Source organism: Corylus avellana, chromosome 9 (assembly GCF_965113065.1).
Source record: "Corylus avellana chromosome 9, dhCorAvel1.hap1.2, whole genome shotgun sequence".
Lineage (NCBI taxonomy): Eukaryota > Viridiplantae > Streptophyta > Magnoliopsida > Fagales > Betulaceae > Corylus > Corylus avellana.
Window position 1 is genome coordinate 12,553,839 of NC_142498.1, and position 18,953 is coordinate 12,572,791.

General features: G+C 36.2%; 2 protein-coding genes across 2 annotated transcripts; one reads left to right on the forward strand and one right to left on the reverse strand.

Annotated features, from left to right (window-relative positions):
- Nucleotides 1-224: 224 nt before the first annotated feature.
- Nucleotides 225-9,865, forward strand: LOC132189245 (adagio protein 1). The gene is made up of 2 exons (XM_059603890.2): nt 225-649; nt 7,766-9,865. The coding sequence occupies exons 1-2, from the start codon at nt 423-425 to the stop codon at nt 9,372-9,374; spliced, it is 1,836 nt and encodes a 611-aa protein (XP_059459873.1). The 5' UTR covers nt 225-422; the 3' UTR covers nt 9,375-9,865.
- A 4,332-nt stretch (nt 9,866-14,197) lies between these two features.
- On the reverse strand, nt 14,198-17,241 carry LOC132190440 (Tetratricopeptide repeat (TPR)-like superfamily protein). Its single transcript, XM_059605430.2, has one exon. It carries the CDS (start codon nt 17,104-17,106, stop codon nt 14,569-14,571), a length of 2,538 nt encoding a protein of 845 aa, XP_059461413.1. The 5' UTR covers nt 17,107-17,241; the 3' UTR covers nt 14,198-14,568.
- Nucleotides 17,242-18,953: the final 1,712 nt, after the last annotated feature.

Below are 18,953 nucleotides of genomic sequence, written 5' to 3' on the forward strand. Positions count from 1 at the left end.
TATTAAATGATTCCACGCTCATAGCACATGAATGGTTCACTGGGAGTTGCCGGTAGCCAGTTGATGCGGCCTTACCGGCTACCAGAACGTTAAAGTAGCCGCTTAACCAAACAAAAAACGAAGTCCGACCCGACCCGTCATCTCCCCAGATTTTTTTTTTTCTTCCCAGATTTTTTCTTCAGCACACGATGAATAATAATGATAATAATAATAATAGAGGCGGTGCTCCCCTCATAAAAACGAAACAAACACCTTCTTAGCTAAATTGCCAAACGCTGCCCACCATTCGTTTATTCCCCCTGCTTCGTTTCCACAGGCGCGCGCACCGCCACAAAAAGATTCTTCCTCTCCGATTGGGGCTCATCCAAAATTATCATTAGGGCTTGTTCGTCGGAGGATAATTCCATTAATGGGTTGAAGAAATGGAGTGGGACAGCAGCAATTCGGATCTGAGCGGTGACGAGGACGAGGGATTCTCTCTCAACGATGGGGGCCCGCTCCCCTTTCCCGTCGGGAACCTGCTCCAGACAGCGCCGTGCGGGTTCGTGGTCACGGACGCGCTCGAGCCCGACCACCCCATCATCTATGTCAACACCGTCTTCGAGTTGCTCACCGGCTACCGCGCCGAGGAGGTTCTCGGTCGCAACTGGTCTGTTCTCCGCCTCCCTTCTTTTTCTTTTTCATGTTTTTCGCCTTTGAAATTCGCGCTGATTTGGTGTTGGTATTGGGATTGTTTTTGCGTTTAACCCTAGCGCTTTTGTTTGTTCCTGGAAGGATTTTTGGAGATTTCAATTTTTTTTCCTCCTTTTTGAGAACAGAATGGGGACTCAGTCCAATTGCCTTTCTAATCCCATCATATTCATTTTTTGTACAATAGCAACCATATTTTTGATGACCTTCGACTCAACCATGGATTGAAGACAAATGGGCTTTTATATGCCCGTGTAAACATACACATTCCTTTATATTCCCTACTCCAGCCACAGCTAAACCCAGCTGTAATTGAACTGAGCCTCCATTTGGTGGACTGTAAGTTCGTGGTGGACTTGTTGGTTTTGAGAACGGGGATAAGAATGCTTTTTGATGAATAAAAAACAATCCCAGTGTTAGAGAGAAGATTGTGTTGAAATGATGCATTATTTGCTGATACCTGGATAGTTTAAGAATCATTATGGATTTGTAAGAGATAATATTGAGAATTTGGGATAGTCTTGTATGAAGCATAAATTAGTACTTGGAGAGTTAGGACATGTTATTTTTATAGGCTCAAAGGTAGCAATCAATAGAAAATCATAGAGAACTCCTTTTGGGTAGGAGAGACCACAGGTTAATTGATTAAATTCCTTTTTGAGGACCTTCTATTAATTAACTCTCTTAAATAGGCAAAGCAATTACACTCAAATTCAATCATAATCCAAACAATAATTCTATTTCAAATATCTATGGAATCCAAATGATAGTTGTTGCACTCTAAGTGGACTCCTTTGGCACAACTCCTTCATCAAATAAGGATCCTCCTATGACTGAGCTTCTTTGGTTGCATGGTTTGTCTTGGACTTCTAACACTCATCCCCCTTTCGATGTTAACCTTGTCCTCAAGGTTCAATTATCATGCTCCTTGAACCCTTACTCTTGCTTGCAAATTAAAGCATACATTATTTTTGAGCCTTTTTTTTTTTTTTTTTTCTTTTCTTTTGCATCTTGTCCTAGGATAGGCGCTTGAAAGAAGGGTTGGAATTAGCTGAGCAAAACCAGCGAGAGGTTCCCCACTCTTCTTTGATCCATCTTAGGGCTGAGCAGCAGCCTTGACCCAAGTGGAACTGCGATGTGTCTGGAAACTTGGGATCGTAAATGGATTCGAGTACCATTCTGATCGCCTCTTTCATGATCTTTTCTATAGATAGAACTACTGTGAACGAGTTCAAGGAAGTCACGTGAAGGTAGCCTTAGGTAAGAAGCTGACAAGAAAAACAGGTCTACATGTCTTGCGATTTTATTTTATCCCTCCAAAAATAAAAAATTTCATGACTTTTTACATACAAAGAATTTACTTGTTACTAATAGAGTCTAGCCTCTGTTATTCTTTAGATCTCTTGTTTCACTCCAATAGTATTATATATCATAAATTGAGTCAATGCAAAAAAAATGAAGGTGCGATTAGCAGCTTGGCCATCCATCAGAATTGATCTAGTGTCCTCAAACTAATATTTCTTCTCTGTACCTTGGGGATGCGTTGGTAATCAAAATAATGCGGCATGCATTTAAGCTAAACTGTGAGATCCTCCCTCAATTATTATGGAAAGACAATCTTGGCTTGCCTCATCAGTGCACCCTGGTGAGACACTCCGCAAGATTCATGGATGAAAAGGATGAGGTCTCTCGATCTTGTACCAGTGTCGATATTGGTGGTGTTGGAGATGGATTTGTTGACGGTGAACTATCCTTTCTTACATGGAACCTTGAAAGGAGTAGTTTCTAATTAATAGGTTCATCTGTGAGCTTGAGTGCATGTTTTCAAATTCCAAAATTGTGTTGTATGTGTGGTATTAGTCCTTGTTTGGTGTACCATCTAGTCATTAATTATATTGCCATATTTCAATGTTGTGATTGATATACTATGTGATGGATACCAATTTCAATCAATTTCATTATTACGTTTTGCAATTGTTAAATAGTTTCATACTTCACTTATCGAGATGCTTGGAGCACATTTGGTTTACAAGATTATTGTCAAAGTTAGGATATACAAATACATTATCTGATGTTTTGCATGCCCATGCAGTCCATGGGATTAGTATTTCCATGAATTACTAGTGGTGGTTGTAATAAATTTTTGGGAAAAATAAAAATGAGTTCGTAGGTTTTCTCGCAATTTCAATTTAGTTCTCGCGTTTCTAATTTCGACAATTAGCTTAGGTTTTACTTGTGTTCCAAATTGGTCATTCGATCAACCTATCATCCAAATAATTAACAGCTCATCTACTACGAGGACAATTTACCACGGAACACCGCCAAAACATGATGCCACATCCTGCGTGTTTACCACATACATGCCATGTCCTCCACCAAAAAAGAAAAACTAGATGGGTGGAGGTGGTCCAGCCGCCCCCTTAAGTGGGCAGTGGTGCAGCTACAACCTAGAAAGTGGTGGCCAATCTATTTATCAAAAAAAGAAAGTGGTGGCCAACCACCCCCACCCTCCTAGTTTTCCCTTTCTTTGTGGATGATGTGGCAGATAGACATGATGTGACGTTATGTTGGCAGGCGTGACTTGGTAAATTGTCCAAACTGCAGATGAGCTATTAATTATTTGGGCATCAAGTTGATGGAAAGACCAATTTGAAATACGGGTAAAATCTAAGAAGCAAATTGTTGAAATTTGAAATTCAAGACAAGAAATTATTTCCCCTTTTTTCTTTTTTTCTGTAGGATATAGTCTCTCCACCACTAGCATGCCATTACCAACATACCATGCTATTATTTACACCATCCATTTATTTGTGTAGTTGCTTTTGTTTGTCATTAATGGTTTTCTTCATTTGCTTTAAAGTACATGGTACCACATGTGAAAGCACACACCATCCATTTATTTGTGTAGTTGCTTTTGTTTGTCATTAATGGTTTTCTTCATTTGCTTTAAAGTACATGGTACCACATGTGAAAGCACCCAGCAGACTGCAATAGTTTGTCAGCATGTGTTAAGTATATAGAAGATTTTTATCTTACTCAATGTCAATCTTAAGTCATGTGGATCGATTTTAATCACCACCAAGTTATGTTGCCCTCATTGCATGACTTTCTAGTAATTGCCATGTATTCAACCAAAGCTATGAATTATTTTAGATCATGAACGACATTGAGACAAACAATTATGTGGTTCTTAGAGGTGATGCTTGGGCAACATGGCATTTATTTGTTGAAGCTTCTTGTTTTTGTATCTAATATGTTGACATGCTGAAATTACACATGCTATTCCGGGCTAAGGTTCTGGAATTCTTATGCTCAAATTATTGTAAGGGTTGTAAATAAGAAAAGGTACTTCATTTTTCAATATATTTCAATATACTTTTATATATATATATATATAAGCAAACGAAATATCATTAAAAGCTCAAAAGCGCTGCTCAAGTACACTTGGAGTATATAGGAAAAAGACATAGCTAGAAAGAGAGAACAAATCAGGAAAGTCATAAAAACTAAGCAAATTAAGCTCTAAGGCAGCTGTTCATTGGTAGAGAGTTTTGAAAAAGGAAGACTTAAGTTCTGCCAATGTCCTCTCACAATCTTTAAAAGTTCTATCATTTCTTTCCTTCCATAGACACTACAAACGGTAGAATGAAACCATCTTCCACACTGGTGTGCCCTAAAGTCTGCCTCCCAACCCTCTCCAACAAGCAAGAAGGTTTGCTACTCTTTTAGGCATGATCCAAACTACCCTAACACAGTTGAAACTATCACTCCACAAGGCACTGGCGATCTCACATTGGAGAAGAAGATAATCCACAGACTCCCCACTCCACTTACACGGACAACACTGGTTAACCACAATAACATGGTTATCTATGGTGAGAAACTTTCCTAGGGTGGCTATCCAAGCAAAGAACGCTGGGCCTTATTCTGCCAAATACTTTTCCAAGGAAAGGGGTGCTATCATGTGATACAAAAACGTTATAGAAAGACCTAATGGCAAACATCCCTCTCTTGGAAGAGTCCCAACAAAGCTTGTCTTCGCCTCCCTGCCTCGATCTAAGGAAATACAAGTTAAAAAACGAAGCAAAGACATGCACCTCCCAATCATGAGCAGCAATTTTACATTCTACTAATGGGAGTCAATGGATGACTAAGTAATCTGCCATGGAAGCATCTTTTACTCAACAAATACTATACAAATCCGACAAAATATGCGTAAGGGCTTGATTCCCTTATCACTTGTCATGCCAAGTTCTAATTTTGGAACTATCTCCTACCTCAAATTTGATACGACTAAAATACTTCCTCAAACCTCTCCTAATATTTTTCTGCGCACCCACCCATACAACCCATGAACCTCATTAAAAGATCATCTAGATTTGGCATCCATTACGACTCTTCACAAGGCCTCACTCATGCGCAAAACAACAAAACAACTTTCCCAGGAGAGCACGATTGAACAGAAGCAAATTTTGGACCCTCAACCATTTATCAATTGGAAAGCAAACCTTAGACCAGCTTACCAAGTGAAATTTGAACTCAACAACCAGCCCACCCCATAAGAAATCCCGATGTTACTTATCTATGTGATTGGCAGTACCACCAAAAAGGGAGGAAAAAAGACATGAAATACTAAGTCAAATTGAACAGGGTGCACTTTATTAAGGTGATCCTTCCAGCCTTGGACAAGTACATCTTCCACCCAGCTAAATGACGCTCAATCTTATCAATAACACCATTCCAAATAGATTTGGTCTTAAAGAGAGCTCCCAAAATACTGGCTAGACCATCAACATTGATGGCATTATTTACAGGAACAAATTCTGACTTATACTGGTTAATATTCAAACCAGAAACAGCTTCAAAGTATAAGAATAAGGCACATAGATAACGTAGATGTTTTGGGTTTGCCTTGTAAAAGAGCAAGGCGTCATTTGCGAAAAGATGATGGGAAATATGAAGCGCACCAACGTTCCTAGATGTCACAGAAATGCTTGGAACAAGGCCTCCATCTACAGCAACAGATAGTATTTACTCACAGCCTCTATAACAATTACAAATAGCAAGGAGAACAAAAGATCACTATGTCTCAAACAGCAATAGCTACTGAATTCACCAAAGCAGAAAAGCGCAGGGAAGAAATACAATGTGCTATCCAATTATGTCGTTTCTCCCAAATCCACACCTCCTCGGTAAGTATAATAAGAACTTGCAGTTAATAGGATCGTAGGTCTTTTCAATATCTAATTTGCAAAGCACACCTAGCTCACCAAACTTGATCCGACTATCCAGGCATTCATTTGCCATAAGAATGGAATCTAGGATTTACCTACCTTTGACAAACACATTTTGGGGCTTTGAAATAATCTTTTCTACAACCCTTTATAACCTATTGGCAAGGACTTCAACAATAATCTTGTAGACTCCACTCACTAGACTAATGGGTCGAAATCTTTAACATCAACAGACCCGAGTTTCTTCAGAATGAGAGTAATGAAAGTGGCATTGAGGCTTTTTCAAACTTGCTTGGATGAAACTTTTGGAAAACCCTCATGAAATCTTCTTTCATCACATCTCAACAAGCTTGGAAGAAGGTCGTGGTAAAGCCATTAGGGCCCGACATCTTATTTCTGTTTATACCTTTCACCACCTTCAAAACATCACTCTCCTCAAACGGATGCTCTAACCAAGTGGCCTTCTCCTCATCAAAGTGGAATCAAAAGCAAGGCCTTCCAACTTGGGCCGCCAATTATACTGTTTGGTAAACAATCTATAATAGAAATGCACAATGTGCTCTGTAATGTCAGATTGATTGAAGTAACTTATCCATTTACCACCAGGGATAAGGCTGCCTGCACGATATACATTTAACATATGCACATACATATGTATATATTTCTGTGTGTGTATTAATGTATGTGTATGTATAGAGCCTAATTGATAGATTCCTAAAGTCTAGTTCTAATATGCGTTTACATTTTATTTTTCATCTTTTCTCCCTTTCGTTGTTAATTATTCTTATAGCATTAATCTTCATCCATAAGTTCAAGAAACATTAGTTATAAATTACATATATACTAATTAAGCAAGGATCCAGCTTATATATGGAGCTTAATTTCATTGATTAATGCTTAAGTGCTTGGTGCTTCCAAAAGATGTAGTGCTACATTCTGGCATTTAGGGAGTGAGTTAGGAGCTGGGGTGCTTATGAGGGGGACAAAGTGTTCCCTTGTTTAGATTCCAATTTTAACTACATCATCTTCTTTTTTCTTTTATGATAACTATGTTGCGATTTGGAGGCAATTTTTTAGCACAACTTGATTTTTCTATTTGTTTTATTTAATATTTTCTTAAGTATGTTGTTTCTATGAAATTTAGATTTGCATTGATGCAGCACTGGAGATTAAGAAGATATATTACAGCCCAGTCCAAGAGAGAGCTCAAAAAGACCGTCCAAGAGAGATCTCAAAGAGCTGTCTTTTCGAGATCTCTCTTCGACTGGGCTGTAATATATGTTCCTAATCTTCCCTCTCTGAATCTATTAGATCTTGTTAACTTCTTAGATTTTTGCAATTTTAGGGTGGTTGTATCTCTTATATTCTTTTCTTGTATGATGGCTTTGCCTTTTCTCTAAAAAAAAAACACCTTTGCCTAACTGTTAAAGTTATGGTTCCGAGGATGAATGAGCTAGAGGATGCTATGAGCTGTATTCCCCGTGTCTGAGTTCAGGTTTATAATAAATGATAAAAAAAAATAGGAGTAAAGGACAAACAAGACTAAAGTAAGTTAATTGATAAATGAATAAGACAGTCATTATGGACATGCTAGTTGTTATGCACCAATATTTGTGGTTTTATCTTATGACATCCAGATGCCTTGGCTGTGGTCTTTGCATACTTTTCTCTGTTCCTTATTGTGTGCCATTCTGGGGTTTAGCTTACGGGAATACTAGTTCTCTTTCTCCCTCTTGGCTTATTAACTAATGTAAAGGTTTTTGGAATTCTTTATTCATCAATTGACTGGATGCTTTGCTAAGAATTATTTTTTTGTACTGATATTTGTGAATTTGTTACAGCCGTTTCTTGCAATGTAGAGGCCCATTTGCAAAAAGAAGACATCCATTAGTGGACTCCACGGTAGTAGCAGATATTAGAAGATGTCTTGAGGAAGGAATTGAATTCCAAGGCGAGTTGTTGAACTTTAGGAAAGATGGAACTCCAATGATGAACAGGTTACGGCTGACACCTATATATGGAGATGATGAAACAATAAGTCACATTATTGGAATACAGTTCTTTACTGAAGCAAATATTGATCTGGGTCCGGTTCCTGGTTCGTTGATCAAGGAATCTATCAAATTTTCTGATCAGTTTCGTTCTGGGATTTCGACTATTCGCCCTGTCACCTTGGGGGACCGAAATGTTTGTCGCGGTATTTGTGGGATATTGCAATTGAGTGATGAGGTGCTGTCTCTCAAGATACTTTCACGTTTAGCGCCTAGAGACATTGCATCAGTTGGCTCCGTATGTAGGCGACTGTATGAGCTGACGAAGAATGAGGACCTTTGGAGAATGGTCTGCCAAAATGCGTGGGGTAGTGAAACAACTCGTGTTTTAGAGACTGTACCAGGTGCAAAGAGACTAGGGTGGGGTCGGCTGGCAAGGGAGTTGACCACTCTTGAAGCAGCTGCATGGAGCAAAGTAACTGTTGGAGGTGCTGTTGAACCTTCACGCTGCAATTTCAGTGCTTGTGCAGTCGGGAATCGGGTTGTCCTTTTTGGTGGGGAAGGAGTCAACATGCAACCCATGAATGACACCTTTGTATTGGATCTAAATTCCAGTAAACCAGAATGGCAACATGTTCAAGTGAGCTCCCCTCCTCCTGGTCGTTGGGGTCATACGCTTTCTTGTGTAAATGGATCTCATTTGGTGGTATTTGGGGGCTGTGGAACGCAAGGTTTGCTCAATGATGTCTTTGTGCTGGATTTGGATGCCAAGCCTCCAACATGGCGTGAAATATCTGGATTGGCCCCTCCGCTTCCAAGATCATGGCACAGCTCCTGCACCCTAGATGGGACCAAGTTGATTGTTTCTGGTGGCTGCGCAGATTCTGGAGTACTCCTCAGCGACACTTTTCTGCTTGATCTCTCAATGGAGAAACCTGTCTGGAGAGAGATACCAGTAACCTGGACCCCACCTTCTCGTTTAGGTCACACACTATCTGTGTATGGTGGCCGGAAAATATTGATGTTTGGGGGTCTGGCCAAGAGTGGGCCCCTTCGTTTTCGTTCCAGCGATGTTTTCACTATGGATTTAAGTGAGGAGGAGCCATGTTGGAGATGTGTAACTGGGAGTGGAATGCCTGGTGCTGGAAATCCAGGGGGCATAGCTCCTCCACCCAGACTTGATCATGTGGCTGTGAGCCTCCCAGGTGGGCGAATCCTGATCTTTGGTGGGTCTGTAGCCGGTCTTCACTCAGCCTCACAGCTATATATCTTGGACCCAACAGATGAGAAGCCTACTTGGAGGATATTAAATGTGCCCGGGCGACCCCCGAGATTTGCTTGGGGTCATAGTACTTGTGTGGTTGGGGGAACAAGGGCTATTGTTCTTGGCGGTCAAACTGGAGAGGAGTGGATGCTAAGCGAGATCCATGAGCTATCACTGGCAAGTTCTGCTATCTGATTTAGAGGATATAGAATAAAAAGCTGTAGCCAAGAAGGGGGGGTCGTCTCTAGGAGCCTTCAAATGCAAGAGGTGAGATCATTCCAGGAATCAGTGAGAGAGTGGAGAATGTTGCTTCTGTCACTAATCTCTCTTGACAAAATGTTATTCTAGTCAGGACTTGTACTTGGGGTGTGGCTGCTCATGATGCAATTATATTGTATGGGGGTTGTTCCTTGTTCTGGCTCGGGATAAACTTTTAATTGAGTTTCGACGAGTGACTTCGAGACTTTTTTTCTGTTTTTGTGAGGTTTGTGTGAGATTTGCCCTGCAATTTATAGTGTAAGTCTTTATTCTTCCCTGTTAGGTTAGTAGTATTTGACAGACAAGGTAGGGTTTATATATGTAGGTTTAGTTTCTTACTTGTTCTGCCCATGTGTTGCTTTAGGTTCTGTTAATTGAAACAAAAAAGGAAAAAAAGGTGCTTGTTTATAGTATGTCTCTTTGCTCGAGTCTTTTATGTGTAATTGAAGCTTAATTTCTTCAGCTTTACCGACTGAAAACATTTCATCCCACTCAATACAATATTTATCTCGAGAAGAAGCAAACACCAAGCACAATCTTTTGGCCCGATCAATTTTTTTCTTTTTTCGCTGGGATATTATAATTTCTCTTTTTCTTTTGATATTAATCCCAGAGGAGGCATTTGCTTGCTGCCATGATATTTGCTTGTGAAGCCTTCATCTGGTGTCGATTTTCTTTTCAATTGCCTGATACATTTTATTGCCTTGCTTTCATAAGTTCTATTAGAGATGAGGATATTTATTTAGGGGGCACCTATAATTTTTAAAATAAAATATAAAAATTGATTTATGATTAAATCTTCAAATATTATTATTCAATGGTTAGAAATGCACAACAGATAAAATACTAAGGAAATTTAACAATCAAGAAAGAAAACAAATAAAATAAAATAAATCCACTTTTGATTTTATAATTCTTTTCCCGGATTACGTCTGCATCATTATATGGAAATTCGAAAATAAGGAGACAAACAAATATATATATATATATATATATATATATATATATATAAACAAATTGATGTAGGGTGGAATTTACACCTGGCAAGCTTTACTAAAAATGTTATATCTCTAGTTTCAGAATTGGAGCAACCTTAGTAGCACCGGAAAGTTAATTCAAATATTTACAAAGTGATGTTTCATGAGGTTTTGCTAATTTCAATGTTTATTGGGTTAAAATGGGCTGCAAATGAAAGATTAGGATGCGTTTGGGATTGCAAATTCACAAGAATAATTTTCATTTTTAAAAGATATCACAAAACATAAGGCATTTAGCATTGCAATTTAAAAAACATTTAATCTAAAATAGGAAGAAAAAAAAAAAAGTGATTTCTATAAACAGACTAGTGGTACTTATTTGAAAATATACGAATTTAAACTAAAACCACGATTTCACATAACAAATATTTGATAAAATATACTTTTTAACATATTTTACCAAACGTCTTTGCAGTTTTAAAAAGTAATTATTTCAAAAACACAATTTTTAAAATCTCACTTGTTGAAATCACAATCCCTAACGAATCCTTAGAAAGTTGTACCGAAATAAAGGCAAAAATTTAAGAAGGAAAGATTTGATTGCTCTTTTGGAGAATTCAATGAAGATCTTATTCCAGCAATCAAATATATTGTATTTCATTATTTACATTCTTTAAAATAGGATTTTATTTAATTGTAATTTTTAGAAATTTTCATAATAGGCTTAAGGTTTACTTTTGCTCCAAGTTTGCTTATTGACATTCGTTATAAATATGCAGACCTAATATATAAAGTACAAAAATTTCCTCCAAACCAGAAGAAATATCCTCCAACCCATTTAAAATAGTACCAAGTGTCTATACACATTTAAAAGGCACATTAAATTTAGTCTAAGTTAATAAACTGCTATTAAGGACATTGAATTTAATGTGTCTTTTAAATGTTTATAGACACTTGGTACTATTTTAAATGGGTTTGAAAATATTTCCTCTAAACTGATCTGGAAGAAATTTTTGTCCATATATAAAAGGTGAAATTGAATTATGTTTATGATGAGTTTATTAGGGGTGCAAAGGCGGGCGGTTTTTAACCGTCCGCTAACCGCTAACCGCTATAACTGCCAACCGCCTAACCGCCTAACCGTCTAACCGCATTAACCGCTAACCGCCTAACCGCCATAACCGCCTAGCGGTTAGCGGTTAGCGGTTATTGGGTCTACTAACCGTAACCGCTAACCGCTAACCGCCTTTTTATATAATATATTTTTATAATTATAATTATAAAAATATTTCTACATATAACATAATCACTTGATCATTAAATCACAATTTTTTTAAAAAATAATTAAATCACAATTTGAGTATTAATATATTATCACTATAATTTATATGATTATATCATATAATCACTTGATCATTAAATCACAATTTTTTTTAAAAAATAATTAAATCACAATTTGAGTATTAATATATTATCACTATAATTTATATGATTATATCACATGAGATTGATTATTAAATCATTTGATTATATAATAACAAATTATACATATATAATATAACATAACTCAAAAGTATACTAATTCATACTAATACAACAATTAAATATCTAGAGACTTATTTCCAATGTATGTTATAAACCTATAAGTTTATATAAGTCTACATATGTATATGAATAATATAAATGTATAATATCAATAGTTAATCATATGATTCAATGACAATTCAAATACTTTATTCAAGACTTCAAGTGAATCATATTATTAATGTACAATGATGATATGATTCGTATAATATCAAATTAAGTAATTGACATTGGATTAAACAATGACCAATGTGTTACTTATAAACATAATTTAAGTATTAATGTATTATCATTATAATTTTAGTAATTTATATATTATCACTATAATTGATATGATTATATCACATGATGACTTGATCATTAAATCATATGATTATATAATAATAAATAATACATATATAATATGACATAACTCATAAGTCATAAGTCTACAAGTTAATCATATGATTCATGTACAATGATAATCACAATTGATTCAATTGAATTAAACAATATGTTACTTATAACTACAAGTCTACAATTTAATTAAAGTATTATTAGATACTTTAGGAATTTAGGATTTAGGAGTTTGAACATTACCATTTACCATTAGATATTAAGTTCAATTCAAAGAAAAAAGATTATAAGTAAATATGATAAGAATTTAAATAATTAATCATATGAATCATATGATATAATTTAATGAGACTATATGATTATATAATATCAAATTAAGTAATTGACATTAGATTCAACAATGTGTTACTTATAATCACAATTGAAGTATTAATGTATTTTTTGAACATTTTTTAGAAAAAGAAATTTAACCATTTTTTGAAAGAAAAAAAAAAAGAAAATTAACAATTTTGAACAATTTTGAATTATATATATATATATATATATATATATATATATATATATAATTGCTTATAGTTATATTATATGCATATTGAATAATATAAATGTATAAGATAAATATTTAACTATATGATCCAATTACAATTCCAATACTTAATCAATTATTCATGTACAATGACAATGACAATGTGATTCATATAATATCAAATTAAGTAATTGACATTGGATTAAACAATGTGTTACTTATAACTACAATTGAAGTATTTTTGTTTGTTTGTAAGTTTATAAGATTAACACTTAATCATATGATCCAATGACAATTCAAATATTTATAGCAATTGGGCCCAAGAAGATATTAAAAATACAAGAAAAAAAAATGAGGGTAAAAAAAAGCCCAAAAAGCCCAAAAAAAAAGCCCAATTTTAAAAAAGCGGTTAGCGGGCGGTTATCTATTTCACTAACCGCTAACCGGCCACTAACCACTAACCGCTAGGCGGTTAGCGGTTGCGGTTAGTGAAATTTACTAACCGCTAGGGCGGTTACGGTTAGCGGTTATTACCACTAACCGCTAACCGTAACCGCCTTTGCACCCCTAGAGTTTATCAATGAGAAATACTAATAAGTTGGGTTTTCTTTTATGTTTTCCTTGAATTCTTAATAGACTCAAAGTTTTAAAAAAAGTTGTAAATTATTTATTGTTTGTCTTTACTACCCATCACACTACATCACAAACCGTTTGAGAGTAAGCAATCTCCAAGATCTATGTATAGTCACCATCTTTATAGCACATGTATATCATTTCGACACCAATAAGTAAAATGATTTTTATAAATCTAGAATTAGAAAAAATAAAAAAATAATAAAAATTAAAAAATTAAAAATTCATTTGTAATGCAATACGAAAAAAGTTTTTCATCGGAAGTTGTAATTCATTTTTTTTTTTTTTTTTTTCATACTCACAATATCTAATAATGGGGGACTCCTAATAGGTTCTTTCAATGTAAAAAAAATCTGAACAAGGTAATGGGATGATCCCCAGACTTATTGTGACAATACAAGAATTTCAATATTTGAATTGAAACTTTACATTATTAAGTTTATTTGATTTCAAAATTGTTAGAATTTTGTAAATTTTTAAGAAAAATCATGAAATTTTCTACGACAGTATTCAAGATCTAATAATAATAATAAAAAAAAAAAAGTTATAACAACTTGCCAAATGAAAGCTAAGAGGAAAGAAAACAAAATAGCAAAGATATCACTTGCATAATATAATGTCTGACTGGATTTGAAAAATCGTAAACCTCAAGCAATTTGGCTAAGAAAACTATTTGACTAAAGAAGAAAATTAAGATATATACAGATCAAAGTAAAGATATTGAGCATAATTTCTTCTTTGTTTTGTTCTTGAACAAAAATGAAGATATATACATCTGTTTCACCCTCTCAGTTCAGCACACGATGCCATTTAACTTGTTTCTGAACTTACTCTGGCAACTTCAAATTCATTGCAACCATTAAAGAAGAACATTGGGACTAAGAATCACCTTTATTCTGAACGTGCATCCACAATGAATCTTTAAATCAAAATTGCTCTCAGAAAACGATGATCAAGTGACTTACTCAAAGAAACTACATTCAAGACAGTGGGTGTAAGTTATGTCACAGCTGATCTGCGCCTGTATTCCCCAAGCAACAAACAAAAAAGATGTCAGTGGATATGAGTGATGAAATCATGAATCCAAAAACTCCCTGATGCGAGAAGCAAGGGTTTGTAGAGAGTGATCATCAAAGGTATTATCCATCTCCTTAATATTTGACACAAAATCCATGGCTTCTTTATATTTTCTGGCTTTACAATAACCATCCACCACTATCTTGTAGGTTAGCTCATTCGGTCTGCAGTTGTTCTTAATCATATAGCCAATCACTTCATCTACTTCTATAAACATTTCCTGCCCAGCATAGCCTGCCACAAAAGTGTTGTAGGTAAAAATACATGGCCGAATCCCTCTTGCTGTCATCTCTGAGAGAATTCTTATAGCCTCCTGCATTAGCCCTTGCTTGCAAAATCCTTTGATGACAGTGTTATAAGATACAAGGTCTGGTTTCCCACCAGATTTTTGTAGTCCCTTGAGTACTTCTTCTGCTTTCCAACACTCTCCCCCTCTGGCATACATGTCCATCAAGCTATTGTAGGTTACGAGATCAGGTTGTAATCCACACTCACGAATCAAGCGCAGCATCTCATGGGCCCTGTCATACATTTTGTTTTTGGAAAAAATGGAAAGCATACAGTTAAACAATACCAAATCAGGTTTGTATCCATGCTTCTGCAGTGCCAGAAATGCCCTCTCCATTCCCATTACTGCTCTACACTTGAAGTTTGCAAGAATGAGGGTTCTCAAAATCATCCAGCTAGGATAGATATGACCATCACAAATTTCTTTCTCAATCTTCTCTATCCCCTTGACATTTCCTCCCTTTGCATAACAGTGAAGCATCAGCGAGTATGAAGTTTGATTCGGCCTGAAACCCTTATTCCTCATGTCTAGAATGACAGATTCTGCAGCTATATAATCACCTAGCCGAGCCAGAGCATTTAGAAAAGCGTTATAAGTTGTAACGCAAGGACTAAATCCTGCTTTAATCATCTCCTCTGACATCTTAGCAGCATCAATTTGAGACCCACACCGGCCATATGCACTAATCAAAGTATTAAATGTGTCTCTATCTGGCTCAAAACCACAATTCTTCATTTCCCGTAAGATGCGGTTGAGAAACTCGTGTGTGCCCTTATCACCACACATGGCCAGCATTGTGTTCCATGTAATACGGTTTGGGGCACAACCATTTAATTTCATATCACAGAGTATCTTTATCATCTCCTCTGATAGCGATTTTTTCCCTAGCATCCCGATAACAGCATTGTATGTACATACATTAGGAACACAACCCAACTCCTTCATCTGGTTGAACAACCTTAAGGCCTTGTTTTCATTTCCTGATCTGCCATAAGCATTTATCACAGTTGTATATGTAACAGCATTTGGCATTACTCCTTTGCGGGTCATCGTGTCTATGACAGCCGCCCCTTCATCATAGAATCCAGCTCGCACATAAGCCGATACAAGCTCATTGTAAGTGACAGAGTCAGGTGGGCAATTATTATCCTCCATTTCTTTCAAGATGCTCAAGGCCTCTGTGTATATCCCTGCTTTTCCAAACACTTGTAGCAAAGAATTATAAGTAACAGTTCCAGGTACATAGCCCTGTGACTTCAATCCAGCAAAGAACACTTTCGCTTCATTTAAAAGACCCTCTCTCCCACATGCAGATATCACGGTACTGCAAGTAAACTCATCAAACTCCAGTCCATTCCTTCTCATCTCATCCAGGAGACCTAAAATCTTATTCCAAGAACGACCCATCTTCCCAAAAACATCAAGCATGACATTGTAAGTTACCAAAGTCGGGGAGATACCACTTTCCTTCATTTTCTCAAACATATTGATTGCTTTTCTATACTTGCCAGCGCGAGAATATGCATGAAGAATAGTGGTGTAGGCTCGGACGTCGAGCGAGTATTCGTCAACAGGAATTACATCAAACAGCTTCGATGCAGTCAAATGCTGGGACTCTCTCCCAAGAATCCTAACCATTACTTCGATAACCTGATTGTCTAGTTTCACATTTTCAGAGCGGATGTTCAACACAACCCACTCAAACAACAAAAGAGCTCTTTCCCAATTCCCCGAAAGGTCTAATGCTTTCAAGAGACTGATCAAATCAACTTCAAGCAAGTCAAACTCGACAGAATCAAAGAATGCATTCAAACTAGGCAAAGGCTGTTCTAAAATTGAATTGAACATCAACTTACCTTTTCCTGACAAGAACTCCAGAGACCCATCTCCCGGTTGAAACTCTTCTTTCTTGTTCTCAAACGATTGCGCTGAAACTAAAGTGGGTTTCTTGGGACGGGCTTGTTGGTGGTCAAGCTGGGTCGAATCAACACAAGTGTGAAGGGAAGGGAAGTGGGCATTACTGCGCTCAGGTGGGTGTACGGGTTCGAGCTTGCGGGTGGCATTGGGAGGTGAAGAAAGGTGCAGCAGGTGCTGGAGGAGAGCGTCTAAAGGTAACGAGGAAGAAGATGGGGATTGGGGAGGGGGTGGCAGAGTTGTTGAAGTGAATTTCAAAGGTCGGTTGGGTTGCGTAGGTCGGTTTGTTGGGATGGGATATACTGGCCTGGTGGGAAAGAGGGCACCTTCCATATCAGAAAGAGAGAGAGAGAGAGAGAGAGAGAGAGAGAGAGATGGGGTTGTGGATTCAGGGAGATTAGAGTTGGTGAAGATTGAGGGGTGAAGAAGAAGTCAGAAGAGAGCCGAATTGTTTGGATGGCAGAGGGTGTCGATGACCAAAATATCTTTACTTGCGCTCGCTACCAGATTGGTTTTCACAGGCGCACACTCTCACAGTCACTCGCCCTCAAAAAGTCAAAAATCTTCAAGTTTTCAACCATAGAGAAATGCTTGAAGAGTAGTTTTTGACTCGGTAATTTTTAAAAGAGAACCTTTTATCATGATAATCCTTGTAACACCTTTTTACACCCCCAATCAATTATCTATTGATAAACAAAAACATAAAAAGTGCAAAAAAATAAGTCAGATCAAAATACACTAAATCTTATAAAGATAAAATTCTTAAAGAGTTAACCTTCCACTTCTATGTTCTAATTTTAAATCCAAAAACAAATTTTGAAGCATTAGAAACAAATTTTGAGACATTAAAAACAAGTTTTGAATTATTAGAAACGGGTTTTAAGGCATTAGAAGTAGATTTTGAGGCATTAAAAACGAGTTTTGGGCATTAGAAACAGGTTGAGGCATTAAAAATGGGTTTTGAGGCATTATAAACGAGTTTGAGACGGGTCACGGCCGGATGAATTTGAAGCGTTCACTGCCAACCAGACCCACGGCATGGGTTCGACCAGCCTGAGTCTTGCTGACTACGAGTTTTTTTTTTCTTTGATTTGGTGTGATTGTTGTCACTTTTATTTTTTGTATTTTTTTTAAATTGATGATGTGTCACATAGTAATTGGAGACTACAAAAGGGGCGTTATTAAGATGGACCTGATAATAGAGGCTCTCTTTTTAAAATTACTAATTGATTAAATTAGGTAAAATCTACATATTCTCTCAAAGTATCACCGGATTGATAATATTCCTCCAAACTTTAAATTACGATAATATTCCTTCAAACTACTAAAAATTGTTAATGTCAGCCTAATAACGGAAGTATACTTAATTAAAATAAAAATAAAAAAATTCAACAAAAAAAAAGTTAGAACTAAAAATAAAATATAAAAATGAAAAGGAGTGGAAATTTAAAAAATTTCGATTACTTTAAAAATATATATATATTTTTTTTTTTTGGTGGATATTTGTCTTATTGACAAAAAGTTTTGTCATTTTTGTCCTTTTGCTCAGTTTTCAAAGCCGCGATGATCACCGTTTCGTAAGAAAAAAAAATACAAAATACTAAAAAAAAGTATATATATATATATATTGAGAACTTTACATGATATACAAAAATAACAAATAAATTCATGTATACAACTTTCGTCTAAGTTTTTTTATGTAGATTTATAGTCTTTATATGTTAAATTATGAGGAACACGTATAATAATTTAATCGGTACTTACGTGTAATTAAAATTAATATAATTTTTTTAAAGAAAAAAAAATTAAAATGGGAATCACTTCAATTAGTCGGGAGTGATTCAACCAATCCAAGCCGGCCAATTGGGCCGAGGGTTGGTTTATTTTTTTTCTTTTTGACATGTCCGCATTAAAGGAGAAGAAAATTCGAACTAGTGACCTTCATTTTATGAGTCATGATTCTCAATTGATTGAGCTGCCCTTAGAGTTTATTCTTTTGTCTGACTTCATTTTCTTTGCAGCGAGATAAACAAATATGTCTTGAGTCTTCAGATAGGAATTGGAGAAAGCAAGAAAAACAAAACAAAGGATTCTTGGGTAACAAGGAACAAGACGCCTGTGGTTTTCAAGAAAAAAGGGGATGAATTTTCTGATGGGCTGGGCCGTCTGGTCATTTATTT

Coding starts and splice junctions, on each gene's coding strand:
- LOC132189245 (XM_059603890.2), top strand. CDS start 423: ATGGAGTGGGACAGCAGCAATTCGGATCTGAGCGGTGACGAGGACGAG. Junction 650..7,765: donor GAGGTTCTCGGTCGCAACTG/GTCTGTTCTCCG, acceptor AATTTGTTACAG/CCGTTTCTTGCAATGTAGAG.
- LOC132190440 (XM_059605430.2), bottom strand. CDS start 17,106: ATGGAAGGTGCCCTCTTTCCCACCAGGCCAGTATATCCCATCCCAACA.